At 43.9% G+C, this 18,306-nt stretch overlaps 1 protein-coding gene across 2 annotated transcripts in view; it reads left to right on the top strand.

The window, feature by feature from the left end:
• The window catches only part of LOC109414240 (uncharacterized), a 357,064-nt gene that overhangs the window by 149,675 nt on the left and 189,083 nt on the right, over window positions 1–18,306 (top strand). For both annotated transcript variants that reach the window (XR_009997784.1, XM_062852084.1), the window contains exon 3: window positions 16,617–16,788. Coding sequence is in view for 1 of the 2 variants with exons in the window: in XM_062852084.1 (XP_062708068.1) it covers window positions 16,617–16,788 (172 nt within the window). In the remaining variant the exon portion in view is untranslated. The remainder of the gene's footprint in view (window positions 1–16,616; window positions 16,789–18,306) is intronic.

The following is an 18,306-nucleotide window of genomic DNA, read 5'->3' on the forward strand; positions in this document are numbered from 1 at the left end:
CACAAATTCTATTTGCCTCCGCTTTCTTTACTGGAGAGATCCTTTTAAGTTGCCCAGCTATGAAGACCCTTGTCGGCTCATTAACCTGGAACTTCTTCAAGCAAAGAGAATTGTTTCGGTGATCTTTTGCAGAATAATATCGCACGCTTCCCTTGCGGGAGCACTACTTACGACTGAACTCCGTATACAAAACCAAAGTTCGGAACAGCTTTAGGCGTTACAACTTTAGTATCCAGCGAAACCTAAAAGCGCGACCCAAGTCTTTTTGGAGGTATGTTCATACTCAACGGCATGAATCCGGCTTCCCTTCAACTATGACCTTTAACGGTGAAGTCGCCTCAGATCCCGCAAAAGTTAGCCAACTTTTCGCCATCAAATTTGCGAACACTTTTTCTGACGAACGTGTTTCGAACGACCAAGTGAATCAGGCTGCTTCCAATGTTCCATTGGAGGTTGGTAACAACATGCATTCACTGAACATTGACGACGCAATGATATCTGCAACCGCATCGCAATTAAAATCGTCGTCTAATCTCGGTCCAGATGGTATCCCGTCTATTTTCGTCAAGAAATTCATCGACCATCTTCTTGTTCCTCTTCGGCACGTGTTCAACTTGTCCCTTTCGAGCGGGGTGTTCCCGCCCATATGGAAAGTTGCCATTATGTTTCCTGTCCACAAAAAAGGTGACCGGAAGGACGTGAATAATTACCGAGGCATATCATCTCTGTGTGCTATTTCCAAGTTATTCGAACTCGCAGTTCTGGATCCTCTGTTATTTCACTGTAAGCAGTACCTGAGCGATGACCAGCATGGCTTCATCTCGGGAAGATCAACCACTACAAATCTTCTGTGCCTAACATCTCACGTCACAGAAGGATTCGCGGCATCTACTCAAACGGACGTCATCTACACTGATCTCTCTGCGGCATTCGACAAACTCAACCACTCCATCGCAGTCGCTAAATTAGAAAGATTAGGAATTAGCGGAAATATTCTGCGATGGTTCGAGTCGTACCTGGTCAACCGAAGATTCACCGTAGCAGTCGAAGGCTTTTGTTCTAAGGAGTTCGTCGCCTCCTCCGGTATTCCTCAAGGAAGTCATTTGGGACCACTAATATTCCTCCTGTACTTCAATGATGTAAACCGAGTGCTGAAATGTCCCCGCCTTTCCTACGCAGATGACCTGAAGGTTTACTTGAGAATACGTTGCCCTTCCGATGCAGCTCGGCTTCAGCAAGATCTGAACAACTTCGACCAATGGTGTACCTTAAACTGCATGGTCGTTAACCCAGAAAAATGCTCCATTATAACTTTCGCTCGAATCCGTAACCCCGTCATCTTCAATTACAAGCTTCGCGATAAAGTAATCCAACGTGTGGATCGCATAAAGGATCTTGGTGTTATCCTAGACGATAAGCTGCAGTTTAATTGCCATGTTTCGTACATCGTGGAAAAAGCGTCTCGTACATTGGGGTTCATCTTTCGTATCGCTAAAGACTTCACCAGTGTATACTGCCTCAAATCACTCTATTGCTCGTTGGTTCGATCAATACTTGAGTACTGCTCGGTTGTATGGCATCCTTATTACCAAAATGGGATTGAGAGGATCGAGTCCGTCCAGCGCCGCTTCCTCCGTTACGCTCTTCGCCGTCTGCCTTGGCGTGATCCTCATAGGCTACCCAACTACATAAGTCGATGTCGATTGATTCATCTGGACACACTTCAAGTACGCAGGAACGCCTCTAGGTCACTATTCATAGCAGATGTTTTACAGGGTCGGATTGACTGCTCCGCTATCCTAGAAGCTGTCAATCTAAACGTTCGTCCCAGGGCGCTTCGAAATAATTCTATGTTACGACTACCTTTTCGGCGCACCAATTACGGCCTAAACAGCGCACTATTGGGCATTCAGCGAACTTTCAACAGGGTGGCATCAGTGTTTGATTTTAATTTAAGTCGTGAAAATGTTCGTCGTAGCTTTTTCTCTTTTTTCTCTAGTTCGGATAACGATTAGTAACAAACTTTTCATGTTTTTTTTTTGTACAAATGTATTTGTCTAGTTTAAGTTTTATTCAACCATTGGGACCATTCTTGTCTGTTGGTGTTGTCAAATAAATAAAAAAAAAAAATAAATAAATATCAACTGTCCTGAGTTGCTCGGGAAAATTAAAACAAAGACTCGCGGACGCACTCATTTTTAAGTTTGAATTACTCTAGAACCAGCTATGCTGTTAACGAACCGTTGCAGAGTATGTGCAGTGTTTTCAATAGAAGTTATGGGTTAAGAGTAGATTTAAGAAGATTTTGTCGAAAAAAAATCATGATTTTTCTGACCCCATACAATTTTTGAGAACTTTAGGCCCCATGGGAGACCACTCAGCCTTGAGATACGGACTTCAAATTATGGCATGGCTGAAACGATAGTTTTGTAATATTGAACTTTTAACATTTCCATCTTTTATAAAAATAGGGACGGCCTAATGTACAACAAAAATACCGCCTCACTTTTCACAGGGATCAGAATCGCACGACAATTTTCGTGGGAAAGTCGGTTTTCACGGTTGCGTAAACGATCAATGCGCTGAAGCGTTCAATATTGATCGACCGATGACGTATGTGCATTACCCTTATTGTGTGGGGTGGTCATCGTGACCAAATAAATCATAATCGTGATAAAGAACGCGACCTGTATTTTTAAATAACTAGTGAATCATATAACCTACCGAAGGCGGCTCGAAGATCCACACTCTATCCTACCCTACTAACAAATACTCCTTCCCGAGACAATGTTGTTGGGATGCTGTGATTCCACAGTTTCTAGTAGCAACGGTTGTCGAACTAACATTCCTTCCCTTTCCTGATGGTCGTAAGCAAGCGGCTGGCGCTGTTATTGACTTTCAAATGATGAACTTGTAGCATGGTCACTTTTGTGTAAATATTATTTTAAGATTTATTCAATATATAATATAAAATGTATAGAAAATGTACATAAATTGTATAATAAATTAATTGTATTTTCATGTTTCTTCAATGTTAATTTATTATTCGTGTTAATTTATTTTTCATTCAAATGTATTGTTTTCATTGTCAAATGTACTAAATTCCAAAGTTCACTATAAATGTTTTGCGATATTCAATGTCACCATTCGAAATGACATGCACCGTTAAACCCGCATACAACTTGCATGCAAGTCGCCTTCACAAGTTCAATACATATAAATGAAATCCCTGCTGCTCTATCCACTACACCACGAAACCCGAACAATCTCGAGGTTCAATGTTCAAGCCCGAACTCTCTCGTCAAAAATAGATCGGGTATTTAAAAATAGATGGAGCGATACAGATCATTCAGATGAGTATGAAAGTGAAAGAGATAGCAATTTATTCGGTTCTCATTCGTGGTTGATGAGAATTGTCGTTTGAAAAGATCGTAAAATTACTTCGGTAATTTTACGTATTTCCGGCCACGAAGTCTTGGGATCCGACCTTATCTGAGGACCTACAGAACTTCTACTCGTCCATTTTGACCTGGACCGTGGAAGAGGCGGGAGTGCGTGTTAAAGTTCTTGTGTCGCGGTGTGTTTAATTAAGTATGTGATTTAAAATGTGAGAAGTCTTTAGATTAAATTAATGTTACTTTTGTTCCTTTCCGTTAGTTAGCCAGTTCAATAACCTAAGCCAAAGGTTAAGTGCGGTCAAGTAGTTTGTGTGTGCGTGTTAGTGAATAGAAAAAGGTAATTGATATTTTTTGTTGTGTGGAGTAAACTTTTTGTTAAACGCGTCGAACAGCCGTTCGACGGCTTTTTATTCAGGATTTGATCCACGGCCGAAAGCTCGGCACACCGCACCTTTTTCGCTAAACGCGCTCTCGACCCCACGTCGCAGCGTCAAAAGTCCCGGTTTGAGGGGAAAGCCGGAAGGGAACAACCGTTCCGACAGAGCGGCCGAAACCACGTTTTTTTCGTCGGCGTTCATGTGGTAGCAACCATACCGACCAAGCCACCGACGACCCCCATCGTCAGCTTCGCCATCAACCAACTTTTTCGGTGATCGGAATATTCACCACCGGAGGCGGCCGAATCCCACGTTTTCTACGTCGGCCATGTGGTAGTCACCTTACCGACGAAGCCATCGACGACCCCCATCGTCATCAACACCAGCAAGCAACTGCGCCGGTGATCCGGTCCGTTTAGCGACCGGCAGCGAGAAAGGCGCACTTTCCAAACCGCCGCGCACCGTACGCATTTGGTGCAACCGTCGCAATACCACCATCGTAGGATGCGGTAAAAATAGCGTGCTGCTTTACCAAGCCGTCCGTCGACCGCCACGCCGTCGCTTCTTCTTTGTCGACGGCATTGATGAGCAGCTGAAAGGTACCGTGAGTAGACAAATCCAATTAACCATGCGCATGTGTTGAAAACTCCACACAACTAACCGAGCTCGGAGAAAGTGATGGTTCTTGTCGATCAATGTCGATAGAATCAGATTAGAATAGGAACAAATTAAAACCGCACACACATTAGGGAAGCTAGAAGAAGAAGAGAAAGCATGGAAAGGAACATGTTCGAATAAAACCTAGGTTATCAAATTGAATAAATGTTTCGTTAGTTTTCGTTACCTTCAAACATGCTGTATTTTTGTGAAATGTTAGTGCTTTCCCTGTAACAGTTTTTTGGTCTTCGAGATTTCTCACGTTCGCGTCGTTCTACCTGTTTTTAGTTATTTTTGTACGCCAGGGTAGACTGCCTGGGAAATCAGTCTCTCCACTCACGTGTCCGAAGCTAACGGGAAATTTGAATTGGTGAGTTCTTCCAATGATGATACTCGTGAGTGGTGTCTTTGTGAGTTGGTAGAACGACGGTTAGCATCAACCATATTTTGAGAATCGCTTAAGGCGACCTCTATAAGTGAGATATCTCGATTAGCCGTACTTTTGAGTTTTCTGTATCGTCCCTAAATCGCTATTTGGTCTCTTATAAAACAAACCCGCCCTGAGGTTGGGTTTCTTGCCGGGCAAACATAACTCGACAGACGGTCCTCTTCGGAGGTGGCGCTTAAGCCGTCTGTTTTCGGAGCCAGGGAACGAAGCAGAAGACGGGAAAACTCTTAGCCGCAATTTGCGTGCTACATTTTGGCGCCCAAACGTTTAGAAGGCAGACACATTTTTTTCGAATTTTTGGCGCTTATTGAAATATTGCACATTTTCAGAATTTCTTTCATGTTTTTTTTGCAAGAATACATAGTAATTATAATAAAACACATTAAAAACTTTTTATTAAAAATCGTATGCGGTATTTTCCTTATATTTATACATAAACTCCTTATTACTACTCGCTTCACACACAAAGTTGTTATTTTTCATTATATTATCTTTATTACGTTTTTTCTGTTGTGTGAGGATATTTGTAATTATTTGTGTATTTGTGCTGTTATAAACCTTAATTTATTATAATATACATAAGTGAACTTGTTAGTATTTTGTGAATTTATCGACCTGCACACATTTCTATTAGTTATCAAAATGTCGTTTCCACACGCTGATTATCTAACAAACGAGGAAATTAACTATGAGCTGATTTTGCGAAACTATAAGGAAGAAACGGAGAAAGATATTCAGTCAAAACTTCGGTTGTTGCGTAACTTGTTTCAAACGGATCAAAAAGAGGGAAGAGATTATAGATCCCCTTATAAATTTGAGCAAGAGGTGGACATAATCTCGAACCGGGTTTTGTTAATTCAGCAGGCATGGCAAGGGAAAGAGGGAGATCCAAGGCTAGTTTCGCGATTGAAGCACTATTATTTGCGTGTTCGAAGGGGGGAAACCACAGATAAAGAAGTGGAAAACACGAGGAAGGAACTTCTTAGGTCGATTTCGGAGACGCTCAGGACCAGTGCGGAGAGTTTACCGGAAGACGAAGAAGGTAGGACAAGTGCCGGACCTCCACAAACCTTGGGTGCATACTCGAAGAACCTGTCACTGCAGTCCAAAGCCGAAACGGAACCAAGTAGTTCAAAAAGAGGTGAACCGACGTACCAGGAGTTGCAGGAGAAAATCCGTGAGCTCCAGACTACCATTCAGCGAATGGGATTACGGAGTAGCCAAGGACATCTGCGGACAGACGGCAGTACTCGCTTTACACCAAGCGAAACCAAACGCAGCGAGAAAGGTGCCGAACATGAGGAAGTAGGCAACGAGGACAGTGAAGTGGAATGGGCGGAACAGCGCGAGCGGAAGCAAACCACGAGCAGGCAAGGACTGAACACCAGCCACAGAGTGATGGAAACCCGAGTAGGTAGGACCGAAGACTCCGACAGCGACTATGACGAACTGCGACGAACCAACCGGCGAGAGTCGAACCAGAATCGAAACAGGGGACCAGGCAGGGACGACAAACGAAGCTTGAACCTTGTAGACGAACGACAAAGGAGCAGTCGACCTCCTATTGACGAGTGGTTCAGCGAACGAGGATCGTATGCTTCGGACGGTTTTCGAAATAGGAACAGCCGACAGAATCGAAGGATCGAGCACTGGAAGCTTACCTTTTCAGGAGACTCCAGGGCTATATCAGTGGAAAATTTCCTGTACAAATTAAAGAAGATCGCCGCACGGGAAGGGGTATCTCAGCAGAGTCTGCTGCGAGATATACACCTGGTCCTGGAAGGCCAAGCCTCGGACTGGTTCTTCACGTACGTGGACGATTTTGTAGATTGGGAAGACTTCGAGGAGAAGATAAGATTTCGATTCGGGAATCCAAACCAGGACCAAGGGATTCGGCAGAAGATTCACGATCGAAAGCAGCTCAGGGGCGAATCGTTCAGCGCATTCGTATCGGAGATCGAGCGTTTGAACAAGATACTTTCTAGACCACTTTCCAGGAGGCGAAAATTTGAGGTTGTGTGGGACAACATGCGCCCACACTACCGATCGAAAATCTCGATTGTACCTGTTCGTGACCTGGATCACCTGATTCAGCTAAACCACCGAATCGATGCGGCAGATAGTAGTTTCCAAACCCAGTCGGAACTACGGCACACGGAACAAAGGAATCAACGGAACGTCCACCAGATCGAATGTGCTTCGTCGCAGGAGGAGAGTGACGAACGGGAAGACTTGGACGTGGTAGACGCAAGGATCAACCGTCGAGGCCAAAGATCGAGCGAAGGAAATCGAGCGGTGCCTGCGGAGACCACCAGTAGGACGAATCAACAGCCGCCAAGACAACCGGATGGAAATGCGTGTTGGAACTGCAGGAAGGCAGGCCACAATTGGCGAGATTGCAAGGAACCACGAGCAATCTTTTGCTATGGATGCGGAGAACTAGGGCGAACAATACGTTCGTGCCAGCGATGTGCGGAATCAAGCCGCAGATGGAGTCGAACCAACCAGGGAAACCAGTAAAGGAGTGTACGACGGGGAGCCCGGACATTCCAAAGGAGAATAAGGTTCCCACAGGAAAGGGCCACTTCGACCCTATTGACCGAATACACACAATCAAAATCCATACAAGAAAGTGCCCGTATTTGCGCGTAAACGTTTTTGATACTGAGATCGTAGGGTTGCTTGACTCGGGGCGGGAATCAGTGTGGTAAACTCACTGGAACTCTCCGAGAAGTACGGTTTAAAGCTACAGCCAACGAGACTACGTGTCTGTACGGCCGACAACACCGAATATCGATGTTTAGGGTATTTGAATGTTCCGTTTACATACAAGAACGTGACCAGAGTGGTGCCAACCGTGGTAGTACCACAAATTTCGAAACCGATTCTGGGTTGCAATTTCTGGCGTAGTTTCGGAATCTCACCGATGGCAGATCTGGGAAACGGGCCAGAACCGGTAGGGAGTTTTGCAAACACGGAAGAGACTATCGCGTTCACTCTAGAACCGATTGGAGAGCTTCCAAAACTTCAACAAACAGGAAACGATACGACACTGGATGTACCAACATTTGATGTTCCGGAAGAGCCACAAGAACCAACGGTGGAGACGTTAGAAGTAGAACACGAGTTGACCGATAAGGAGCGACAACAACTGGTCCAAGTAATCAAGGATTTCGAGTTTACGAGCAGCAACAATCTTGGACGGACACACCTGATCGAACACGAGATTGTACTCAAGGAAGGAGCGAAGCCGAAGAACCAAGTAATGTACCGGTCAGCACCGGCCATACAAAAGGAGATCGATGCGGAAATTCAGCGGTTCAAGGACATGGACGTCATAGAGGAGTGCTACAGCGAGTGGACGAATCCCTTAGTACCAGTCCGAAAATCCAACGGCAAAATCAGGGTTTGTCTGGACTCGCGTAGACTAAACAGCATGACGGTTAAGGATAGCTACCCGATACGGAATATGTTGGAGATTTTTCAACGGTTGGAGAACGCAAAGTACTTCTCCATTATCGATTTGAAGGACGCGTACTTCCAAATCCCGCTCAAGGAGGAAAGCAGGAACTACACGGCCTTCCGGACGACTAAGGGTTTGTTTAGGTTCAAGGTTCTGCCTTTTGGAGTGACCAATGCGCCTTTCACGATGTGCAGATTGATGGACAAGGTCATCGGGTTCGACCTGATGCCGTCGGTGTTCGTCTACCTCGATGACATCGTGATAGCGTCCAGAACCCTGAAGGAGCATATGCGTCTGCTCAAAATCGTGACCGACAGGTTGAAAAAGGCGAACCTGACTATCTCCCTCGAAAAGTCACGGTTTTGCAGGAAGCAGGTGAAGTACCTTGGCTATCTACTAACCGATCGAGGCGTCGCAATCGATGCTTCCAGAATTTCTCCCATCTTAGACTACGCCCGGCCAAAAACCGTGAAAGATGTTCGTAGATTGCTTGGATTAGCAGGCTTCTACCAACGTTTCATACAGAACTACAGCCGAATAACATCACCAATAACCGATCTACTGAAGAAGGCCAAGAAGAAATTTGAGTGGACGGAAACTGCCGAAGAAGCGTTTACGGAGTTAAAATCCGTACTAACATCGGCTCCGATCTTAGCGAATCCGGATTTCGCGAAACCGTTTACGATTGAGAGCGACGCGTCAGATACAGCGGTTGGTGCAGCGTTAATCCAGGAACAGGACGGAGAAAGCAGAGTAGTGGCCTACTTCAGCAAAAAGCTTAGTAGAACCCAAAGAGCTTACTCGAGCGTAGAGAAGGAGTGCCTAGGGGTTCTGTTGGCCATCGAAAACTTCCGCCACTACGTTGAGGGTTCACGGTTCAAGGTTGTCACGGACGCCCGGAGCCTTTTGTGGCTGTTCACCATCGGAGTTGAATCCGGCAACTCGAAACTCCTCCGATGGGCACTAAAAATACAGTCGTACGATATTCAGCTCGAATATAGGAAAGGTGCGAGCAACATTACGGCAGACTGTCTTTCCCGCTCGGTGAATGTCATCGATTTGTCATCGGAAGATGAAGAATACGAAGAATTAGCTGAGAGCATACAGGCCAACCCCGAGAAGCATGCTGACTATCGTGTTGCAGATGGACAAATCTTCAAATACATGAGGAGCACGAATAGAGCCGAGGATGAGCGATTCCGATGGAAACTCCTGCCGCAGAAAGCCGAACGAACTGGAATCGTCAAACAGGAGCACGATGTAGCACATTTTGGGTTTGAAAAGACGCTACAGGGTCTGAAACGTCGATTCTACTGGCCCAAAATGGCCAAAGAGGTCAGGAAGTTCTGTCATGAGTGTGTCAAGTGTCAGACATCCAAAGCAGGAAACATTAACGTCACGCCGCCCATGGGTAGTCAAAAGGAGTTCGTTGAGCACCCCTGGCAGTTCGTAACGCTGGATTACGTCGGTCCTCTGCCTGCGTCAGGGAAAGGGAGACATACTTGCCTACTCGTGGCCACCGATGTTTTTAGCAAGTTCGTGTTGATCCAACCATTTCGTGAAGCGAAAGCTAGTTCACTGATCGAGTTTGTCCGAAACATGATCATCCTACTCTTTGGAGTTCCAGAAGTGATTCTAACGGACAATGGAACACAGTTCACTTCGAAAGCCTTCCGTGAACTCCTGGCTGAGTATGGTGTCAACCACTGGCTCACACCTTCGTACCATCCGCAAGTGAACAACACGGAGAGGGTGAACCGGGTAGTCACGACAGCGATACGGGCCACGATTAAACAGCACAAGGACTGGGCGGAGAACCTGCAGACGATTGCCTGTGCGATCCGGAATGCTGTGCATGAATCGACTAAGTACACTCCGTATTTTGTTGTGTTCGGCCGTGAGATGGTTTCGGACGGGAAAGAGTACCAGCGATTACGACAGGGTTCTTCGGACAGTATGCCAAGTAGTGAAATCCAAGAGAGACGGAAAAAGTTGTACACGGAGATCAAGCAGCATCTTGCAAAAGCATACGAGCGTCACAAGCGAACGTACAATCTACGGTCAAACGCAGAATGTCCTACCTACGTAACTGGAGAAACTGTGCTGAAGCGAACCTTCGAACAGTCGAGCAAGGCCAAACACTTCTGCGCGAAACTAGCTCCGAAGTACGAACTCGCCGTAGTCAGGAAAATACTCGGAAAACACTGCTACGAGCTTGAGGACCTTCAGGGGAAACGTCTTGGCGTCTTTTACGGGTGTCATCTGAAGAAGATGCACCCACCGACATAGAATAACAATTTTTTTCAAGCTATGAACCTCTTCGGAGTGACCAATATCGATCAAAACATGCCCAAGGGTTCATAAATCGCCAGTCACTAAGGTGACCGACATTTTTTTCAAAGCTATGTATTGTGAGTGACTAACTTCATAAAACACCTTCGGGGAAAAGTCAGGTTGGACCAATCCAGGTGAAAATGAGCTAGAAATACCTCAGGTCTTGAAGAGAGTCCCTGGGCGATGATTTCTCACAGAAGTAGTAAGGATCATCAAGCATAGAAGGAGCTGGGTGATGACCTGACCAATAGTAAGTGGAAACACGAAGACTACAGGGAGCCTAAGTGATGACTTCCAATCCTCGGTACTCAGTACTGAGTTAGTACTGGTCCTTACGAAGCCTAGGAAGGAGCCCATGTGTGACCTCTGGCCTCAATTGACCATTAGGTGACTCAAACTCATCCATCACAGTGATTGATCGCCAGCTATGACGTCATCTCACTTGGAAAATTGATGGACTGTTAGGTAGACGAGCTATGTGAACTTCCCCAAGAAGCAACTAAGGCATTTCCATGAAAATCTCCACGAAAACACCTTCAAGGGCAAAGAAATCCACATAGAAAGGGAGTTGAGACTACGAAACGTAATCCTCCCATGTAAATACTGTAAATTTTGTAAATATTAGTGATTAGTACGCGCCTAACGCCCTACGGTAATTCTATTTTTAGTACCTTAAGATTAGGATTAATTAGTAGGAAAATCACTTACAGTTCTTATTAGAGTTGCCTGTTTGTTTTCGTTCTTCGATACCAATCCTTAGTCCTAGTTGCATTGCGTTTTCGAGTCCATTTCCATCAAATTGTAGCCTTTTTGTAGAGTATAGTCGTCATTTCCATTAGCCTGTAGTTTCGTACTTCTTTCGCATTCTATATCGTATGTAGTATTCGTCGTCCTTAGTTGTTGCATTCCTAGTCCAGATCGCCTTTATCGTCATTCGTGTTGATGCATCTTCGATGTTGCAATCAGCCCTAAAAGTACACAAAATTGAAATTCGTTATTGATTCCTATTAGATTTCATTGTCCTTCTTTACCAGCTGCCGTTCGTCGGAATGGTACGCCTCCATCACTATAAATAGCATTTAATCCATCGTTGTGTTGTTGTTGTCCAAGCTCTTCTTTACATTTGTCATCCGCCAATCGTCATTTAAAATAGCAGTCCAGTCCAACTTTTTTTTATATTCATCGTCCCTTCCTTGTGCAATTCGAAGCAGTTTTAGTAGCCAACTGTTGTCTATCGCTAGAACCAGTTCCAATAAGATTTTTGCCAGCCGTCCATAGCCTTGTTGATGCTTTGCGCCGATCTGAAAATACAAACAAACCCTCCCACGATCCCCAAAAACAGCTCAATTAGCTCAAACAACCAACCGATACAGTTTTAAAAACACTTTCCGTAAATTTTTTCTCCGCTTTCGCAACAATTTAATTCCCTAAATAGTTTTTTTCCGCAGCAGCTCCATTTCAATCCCACTTGCACTTTCACTTTTTTTTCACTTTTTGTTTTGGTCGTTGTGACGTTTGTCCATTTTCGTTCCGTTAAGTTGGCAGCGCAGTGAGTGCGTGAGTTCTAAGGGAGTGAGTAACGACTCGTTCCCGGAGTGCCCGATCGAGGGGTGATTCATTGTTTGTGGTATTGTACAGCTCATAAATATTTCGAAAGAAATGTTTATGATGCGACTTTTAAAATTTATGTTGTTTGTGTGTTGTGAAACGTTTTCGGACTTATGTCTGGAGTGTTTTCGCGGCACACGGTTTAAAGTGGAGAGCGGCTGTGGTCATATGTTTCGGGTAGAATATCTGGAGGGATCGCAGCCGGGATTCACTAGTACGGTTTATGTTTATTGTGGAAAGTGGACGCGGTCAGGTGTTCGGAACATGTTCTGGAGTAGACCGACGTTCGCGATCCACAGGTTTTGTGATGGAAGAGAAGATTTACGGGCACTGTCTTAGTGTTCGGCCCATGATGGCTGGAGTAGAAGACAGGGGTCCTAGTTTATGTTTACTTCTCTGGAGTTAAGGCCTACTCCAGGTGTAAGTACTTTTACTGTTTCGTTTTTTTTTTTTTTAATGTTTGCTTGTGTGCGTAGCCTGCCAACAATGTTTCGTGAATTTTTTGGTACTCAATAGCCCAACCATTTCTTCGCAATAGTTTATAATCAGCTGGAAAATTTCTCAATATTTAACCCTACGAAAATTTGATTGAAATTTTCTCAATTTCAATCAAATTTTCGTACCTTTAGTAGAGGATGATGTAGCATGGTCACTTTTGTGTAAATATTATTTTAAGATTTATTCAATATATAATATAAAATGTATAGAAAATGTACATAAATTGTATAATAAATTAATTGTATTTTCATGTTTCTTCAATGTTAATTTATTATTCGTGTTAATTTATTTTTCATTCAAATGTATTGTTTTCATTGTCAAATGTACTAAATTCCAAAGTTCACTATAAATGTTTTGCGATATTCAATGTCACCATTCGAAATGACATGCACCGTTAAACCCGTATACAACTTGCATGCAAGTCGCCTTCACAAGTTCAATACATATAAATGAAATCCCTGCTGCTCTATCCACTACACCACGAAACCCGAACAATCTCGAGGTTCAATGTTCAAGCCCGAACTCTCTCGTCAAAAATAGATCGGGTATTTAAAAATAGATGGAGCGATACAGATCATTCAGATGAGTATGAAAGTGAAAGAGATAGCAATTTATTCGGTTCTCATTCGTGGTTGATGAGAATTGTCGTTTGAAAAGATCGTAAAATTACTTCGGTAATTTTACGTATTTCCGGCCACGAAGTCTTGGGATCCGACCTTATCTGAGGACCTACAGAACTTCTACTCGTCCATTTTGACCTGGACCGTGGAAGAGGCGGGAGTGCGTGTTAAAGTTCTTGTGTCGCGGTGTGTTTAATTAAGTATGTGATTTAAAATGTGAGAACTCTTTAGATTAAATTAATGTTACTTTTGTTCCTTTCCGTTAGTTAGCCAGTTCAATAACCTAAGCCAAAGGTTAAGTGCGGTCAAGTAGTTTGTGTGTGCGTGTTAGTGAATAGAAAAAGGTAATTGATATTTTTTGTTGTGTGGAGTAAACTTTTTGTTAAACGCGTCGAACAGCCGTTCGACGGCTTTTTATTCAGGATTTGATCCACGGCCGAAAGCTCGGCACACCGCACCTTTTTCGCTAAACGCGCTCTCGACCCCACGTCGCAGCGTCAAAAGTCCCGGTTTGAGGGGAAAGCCGGAAGGGAACAACCGTTCCGACAGAGCGGCCGAAACCACGTTTTTTTCGTCGGCGTTCATGTGGTAGCAACCATACCGACCAAGCCACCGACGACCCCCATCGTCAGCTTCGCCATCAACCAACTTTTTCGGTGATCGGAATATTCACCACCGGAGGCGGCCGAATCCCACGTTTTCTACGTCGGCCATGTGGTAGTCACCTTACCGACGAAGCCATCGACGACCCCCATCGTCATCAACACCAGCAAGCAACTGCGCCGGTGATCCGGTCCGTTTAGCGACCGGCAGCGAGAAAGGCGCACTTTCCAAACCGCCGCGCACCGTACGCATTTGGTGCAACCGTCGCAATACCACCATCGTAGGATGCGGTAAAAATAGCGTGCTGCTTTACCAAGCCGTCCGTCGACCGCCACGCCGTCGCTTCTTCTTTGTCGACGGCATTGATGAGCAGCTGAAAGGTACCGTGAGTAGACAAATCCAATTAACCATGCGCATGTGTTGAAAACTCCACACAACTAACCGAGCTCGGAGAAAGTGATGGTTCTTGTCGATCAATGTCGATAGAATCAGATTAGAATAGGAACAAATTAAAACCGCACACACATTAGGGAAGCTAGAAGAAGAAGAGAAAGCATGGAAAGGAACATGTTCGAATAAAACCTAGGTTATCAAATTGAATAAATGTTTCGTTAGTTTTCGTTACCTTCAAACATGCTGTATTTTTGTGAAATGTTAGTGCTTTCCCTGTAACAGTTTTTTGGTCTTCGAGATTTCTCACGTTCGCGTCGTTCTACCTGTTTTTAGTTATTTTTGTACGCCAGGGTAGACTGCCTGGGAAATCAGTCTCTCCACTCACGTGTCCGAAGCTAACGGGAAATTTGAATTGGTGAGTTCTTCCAATGATGATACTCGTGAGTGGTGTCTTTGTGAGTTGGTAGAACGACGGTTAGCATCAACCATATTTTGAGAATCGCTTAAGGCGACCTCTATAAGTGAGATATCTCGATTAGCCGTACTTTTGAGTTTTCTGTATCGTCCCTAAATCGCTATTTGGTCTCTTATAAAACAAACCCGCCCTGAGGTTGGGTTTCTTGCCGGGCAAACATAACTCGACAGACGGTCCTCTTCGGAGGTGGCGCTTAAGCCGTCTGTTTTCGGAGCCAGGGAACGAAGCAGAAGACGGGAAAACTCTTAGCCGCAATTTGCGTGCTACAAACTCTCGAATTGTGCACATTGAGAATTGTAAGCTAGTCCCAAGCTTTCAAATTCAATGGTCCTCTGTGCAACTTCGATTGTTTTGGTCAGACACAGAGTAGCAACTACGATGTGTACGGTTATCTTTGCTTTGCTTTGCTTTATAAAGGATAAAGCGATTAAAGTTAAGTGCAACTGTTTTGAAAATCATCAATAAATCTGCGAATTCACTAATTTGACGTTGATCGGTACCGTGTTTATAGAAAATAAACCCATTTCCATGGCTATCTCATTGACATAGCACCGCTAAAAAGTCAAATAACACAAGTTTACAAAATAAAACGAAAGTCGTGAACTTCTGTCAACGACCAAAATTTTTGAAGCACAATTTAGTGCTGATTTCGAAACGGACCTTCAAAAAATTTAAAGTAGAACAGTTTTTGGGTTTTTGCACAATATCGAGTTTTGTAACTTTTCAAAATATGTAATTTACTAAAATTCAAATATATTGCGTTTTGTTCAACCAATTTTAAATCTTTTTCCATAAACTAAAAGCTGAATACAATACCATTCGATCATCTGAATGCAGGTTTTGTGTCAGATTGATGAAATTCAAGATATTGGCGAGTTTTAGGGACGATCTTCTAGAATTTTAGCAAAATTCTCAAAAAATTTTTAAGAAATGTATTTTTTTCAATGAGAAAAAAACCAACTTAAAAATTCTTTCTCGACGTTTATTTAACATATGATATGTAGGCGAGTTACAGTAAAAAATTCAGCTCAATCGGAGCATTGGTTACAGAGAATGAGATGTTTGAAGTGAGCGACTTTGCTTAAAAATAGAACAAAAATCGATTTCAAATCATCAACCTTGTATGGAAATTCCAAAAAAAATCCGCTCTACTGTAATTTTTTTCCTTCGCGTTTTCGAACTCAGGGCATGATTCTACACCAAAAATGATCATCAGCTTACCGAGTTCAAAAATGCTGTAAACTAGTGTAATTGAAAACGGATGCATCAGTTCATGTTAAAAAGGACCAATGCACGAGTTCACTCGTTTGACTTTTTAGCGGAGCCGTGTTACCTATAAGTCATGGTGGTAATGGAAACTAGGTCATTTTCTGTAAACACAGCACAGCTCAAACGTCAAATTAGTGAACTCGTACTGTAACAAAGCTCTATACTGACCATGACACCATTCACTGCCTGTCACAAGATATGACCCGGCAGTAGAACATAATTGAATAAAGCCTTCACCATTCATTGATAAAAATCGAATACCAACCTTCCCAATAAGAAGCAGTCTGAACGATAAAAAAAATCCGCCGAGAGTGACATGAAAATAGATCAGAGTTTACCGCATTTCTAAACATATCACCGGAAACGGAATTGGACTAACGTAATAATGCTAATAAATATTTCCTATCTCCCTTATTCTCATTCCATGACTTTTCCATTATTTCGGCACCGGTTGCGGCGGCGGCGGATGACAGCGTTCCACATCTACACGAACAACTCGGTCCGCCAGTCGGACGAGATCCTATCGGTGAAGTACGAGGACGGCCGTTGGTCTAAGCCGTATTACGATTGCGGCGGCGGAAACATTTGGATGCTGACATATACGGTGCCTTTTTTCGGCTACGAGAACGGAACTTACTTTTTCAAGTGAGTACATGACGTGTGCATTGGTGGTAGGGTAGAAATGGAGAACATTATTCGCTGGAGTAGAATAGATGGTTTATTTGCTGTGATTTATTGATTCGATTTTTTTTTTCAAATAGCTTGAAACTCTGGGTAACATTTAAAAATCTTTATATGCGAATGTGAAATACATATTAAAATCACATGAAAATCAAAAGAAAAGGGATAATTTTCCGGTGTACATAGCTTCAACTGTGCGTTCTTCAACACTCTCCCCTGCATCAAAACCACGTGGTCGTAGGATTTTGTTTTGCCTTCCCGTTCCTATTTATCGCAGTCTCATCCGAGAGAGAGGATGATGCTGTTTTCGCCTTCATGGTTCCGTTTCCCTTTCAATTACAAGTTGTCGGTGACGTGTCAATCACGGTGTCAAGTTTGGGCTTGACGGTTTCTCTGGAGGCCATTTTCCATGTGCCGCCTTGTCAGGGCGACGCCGGCAACGTTCCGTTCCGTCGTCCTTGATGGATGACTTTGAGGATCCGAGCGGACGCTAAACAACGACGACAGCCAGCGTCGTTCTGGACAGCTGCCGAGTTTTTTTGTTTTTCTGTAGTGGCGGCGGAGGGGAGCTAGCCTTCGATGTCAGCTTTGTGGCAAATCTGGACGTGCTTGTTTGGAGGATTTAGTTAATTTGCGATGAAGCCGTCAATGAGCGGAAATGGACAGACAGCAGCTGACCATTCGACATTCCAGAGTTTCATTTATGTTTGTTGCCATCCCCTGTCAGGGCAACAGCGAGTGACTAATGAATTCGAACCGTATTTGGACATCTCACTTGTTGCGAAAAATAAACTGTTTGTCTACATATTGTTGTCTCTTGTTTTACGCAGCTTGGAAGAAAAAACGATGCATGATGTGTTAAGTTGTACTGTGCACCTATGTTATTTACGAGACTATCGACTGTTAAAACTTGTTTTGTAATGGTTTTAAGCTTTTGCAGTCGGAAGACCAGCTAAAACATTGTTTTTCTGGTTCGCCGTTTTGGGGTTTTATTGGTCATTTTTCCGATGATTGATTTTGAAAAGACTTATGCAAAATTTTGGCACGGTAAAAGTTGGGTATTTAGTGTAATGCCGATTCCATTGAGATCATTAGCCTCTGTCCAGCAACTCCAATCATTAGAAAAACATGGTCCAAAATGCACTGGTGGGGAAAAATGACCCATCGTTAAATCATTCCTGAATGCGATTTGATCATCACTATGGGTGAACGGGGGCTGCAAAACGGTGAGTCGATAAGGAGAGCGTCCAACATAGCTCTGGTCCTCACAAGTTCCTACCTCATGCTTCCACGAATCAAACGATGACAAAGACCGCCAGCTAAGAGTTGTGTGCTTAGCTGGTAGTGCAGCCTGGGCACTGTTGTCCTTCTGACTTCAGCTAGATTGAGGAGGTATGTCCCGAGCGTCTGTTCACCAAGGAGGTGCGGCTCAAACAGCGTCTGTTCTGGCATCCAGCGGCTGAATATGAAACGCTGTATCGC

The sequence above is a fragment of the Aedes albopictus genome, chromosome 2 (assembly GCF_035046485.1).
Source record: "Aedes albopictus strain Foshan chromosome 2, AalbF5, whole genome shotgun sequence".
Lineage (NCBI taxonomy): Eukaryota > Metazoa > Arthropoda > Insecta > Diptera > Culicidae > Aedes > Aedes albopictus.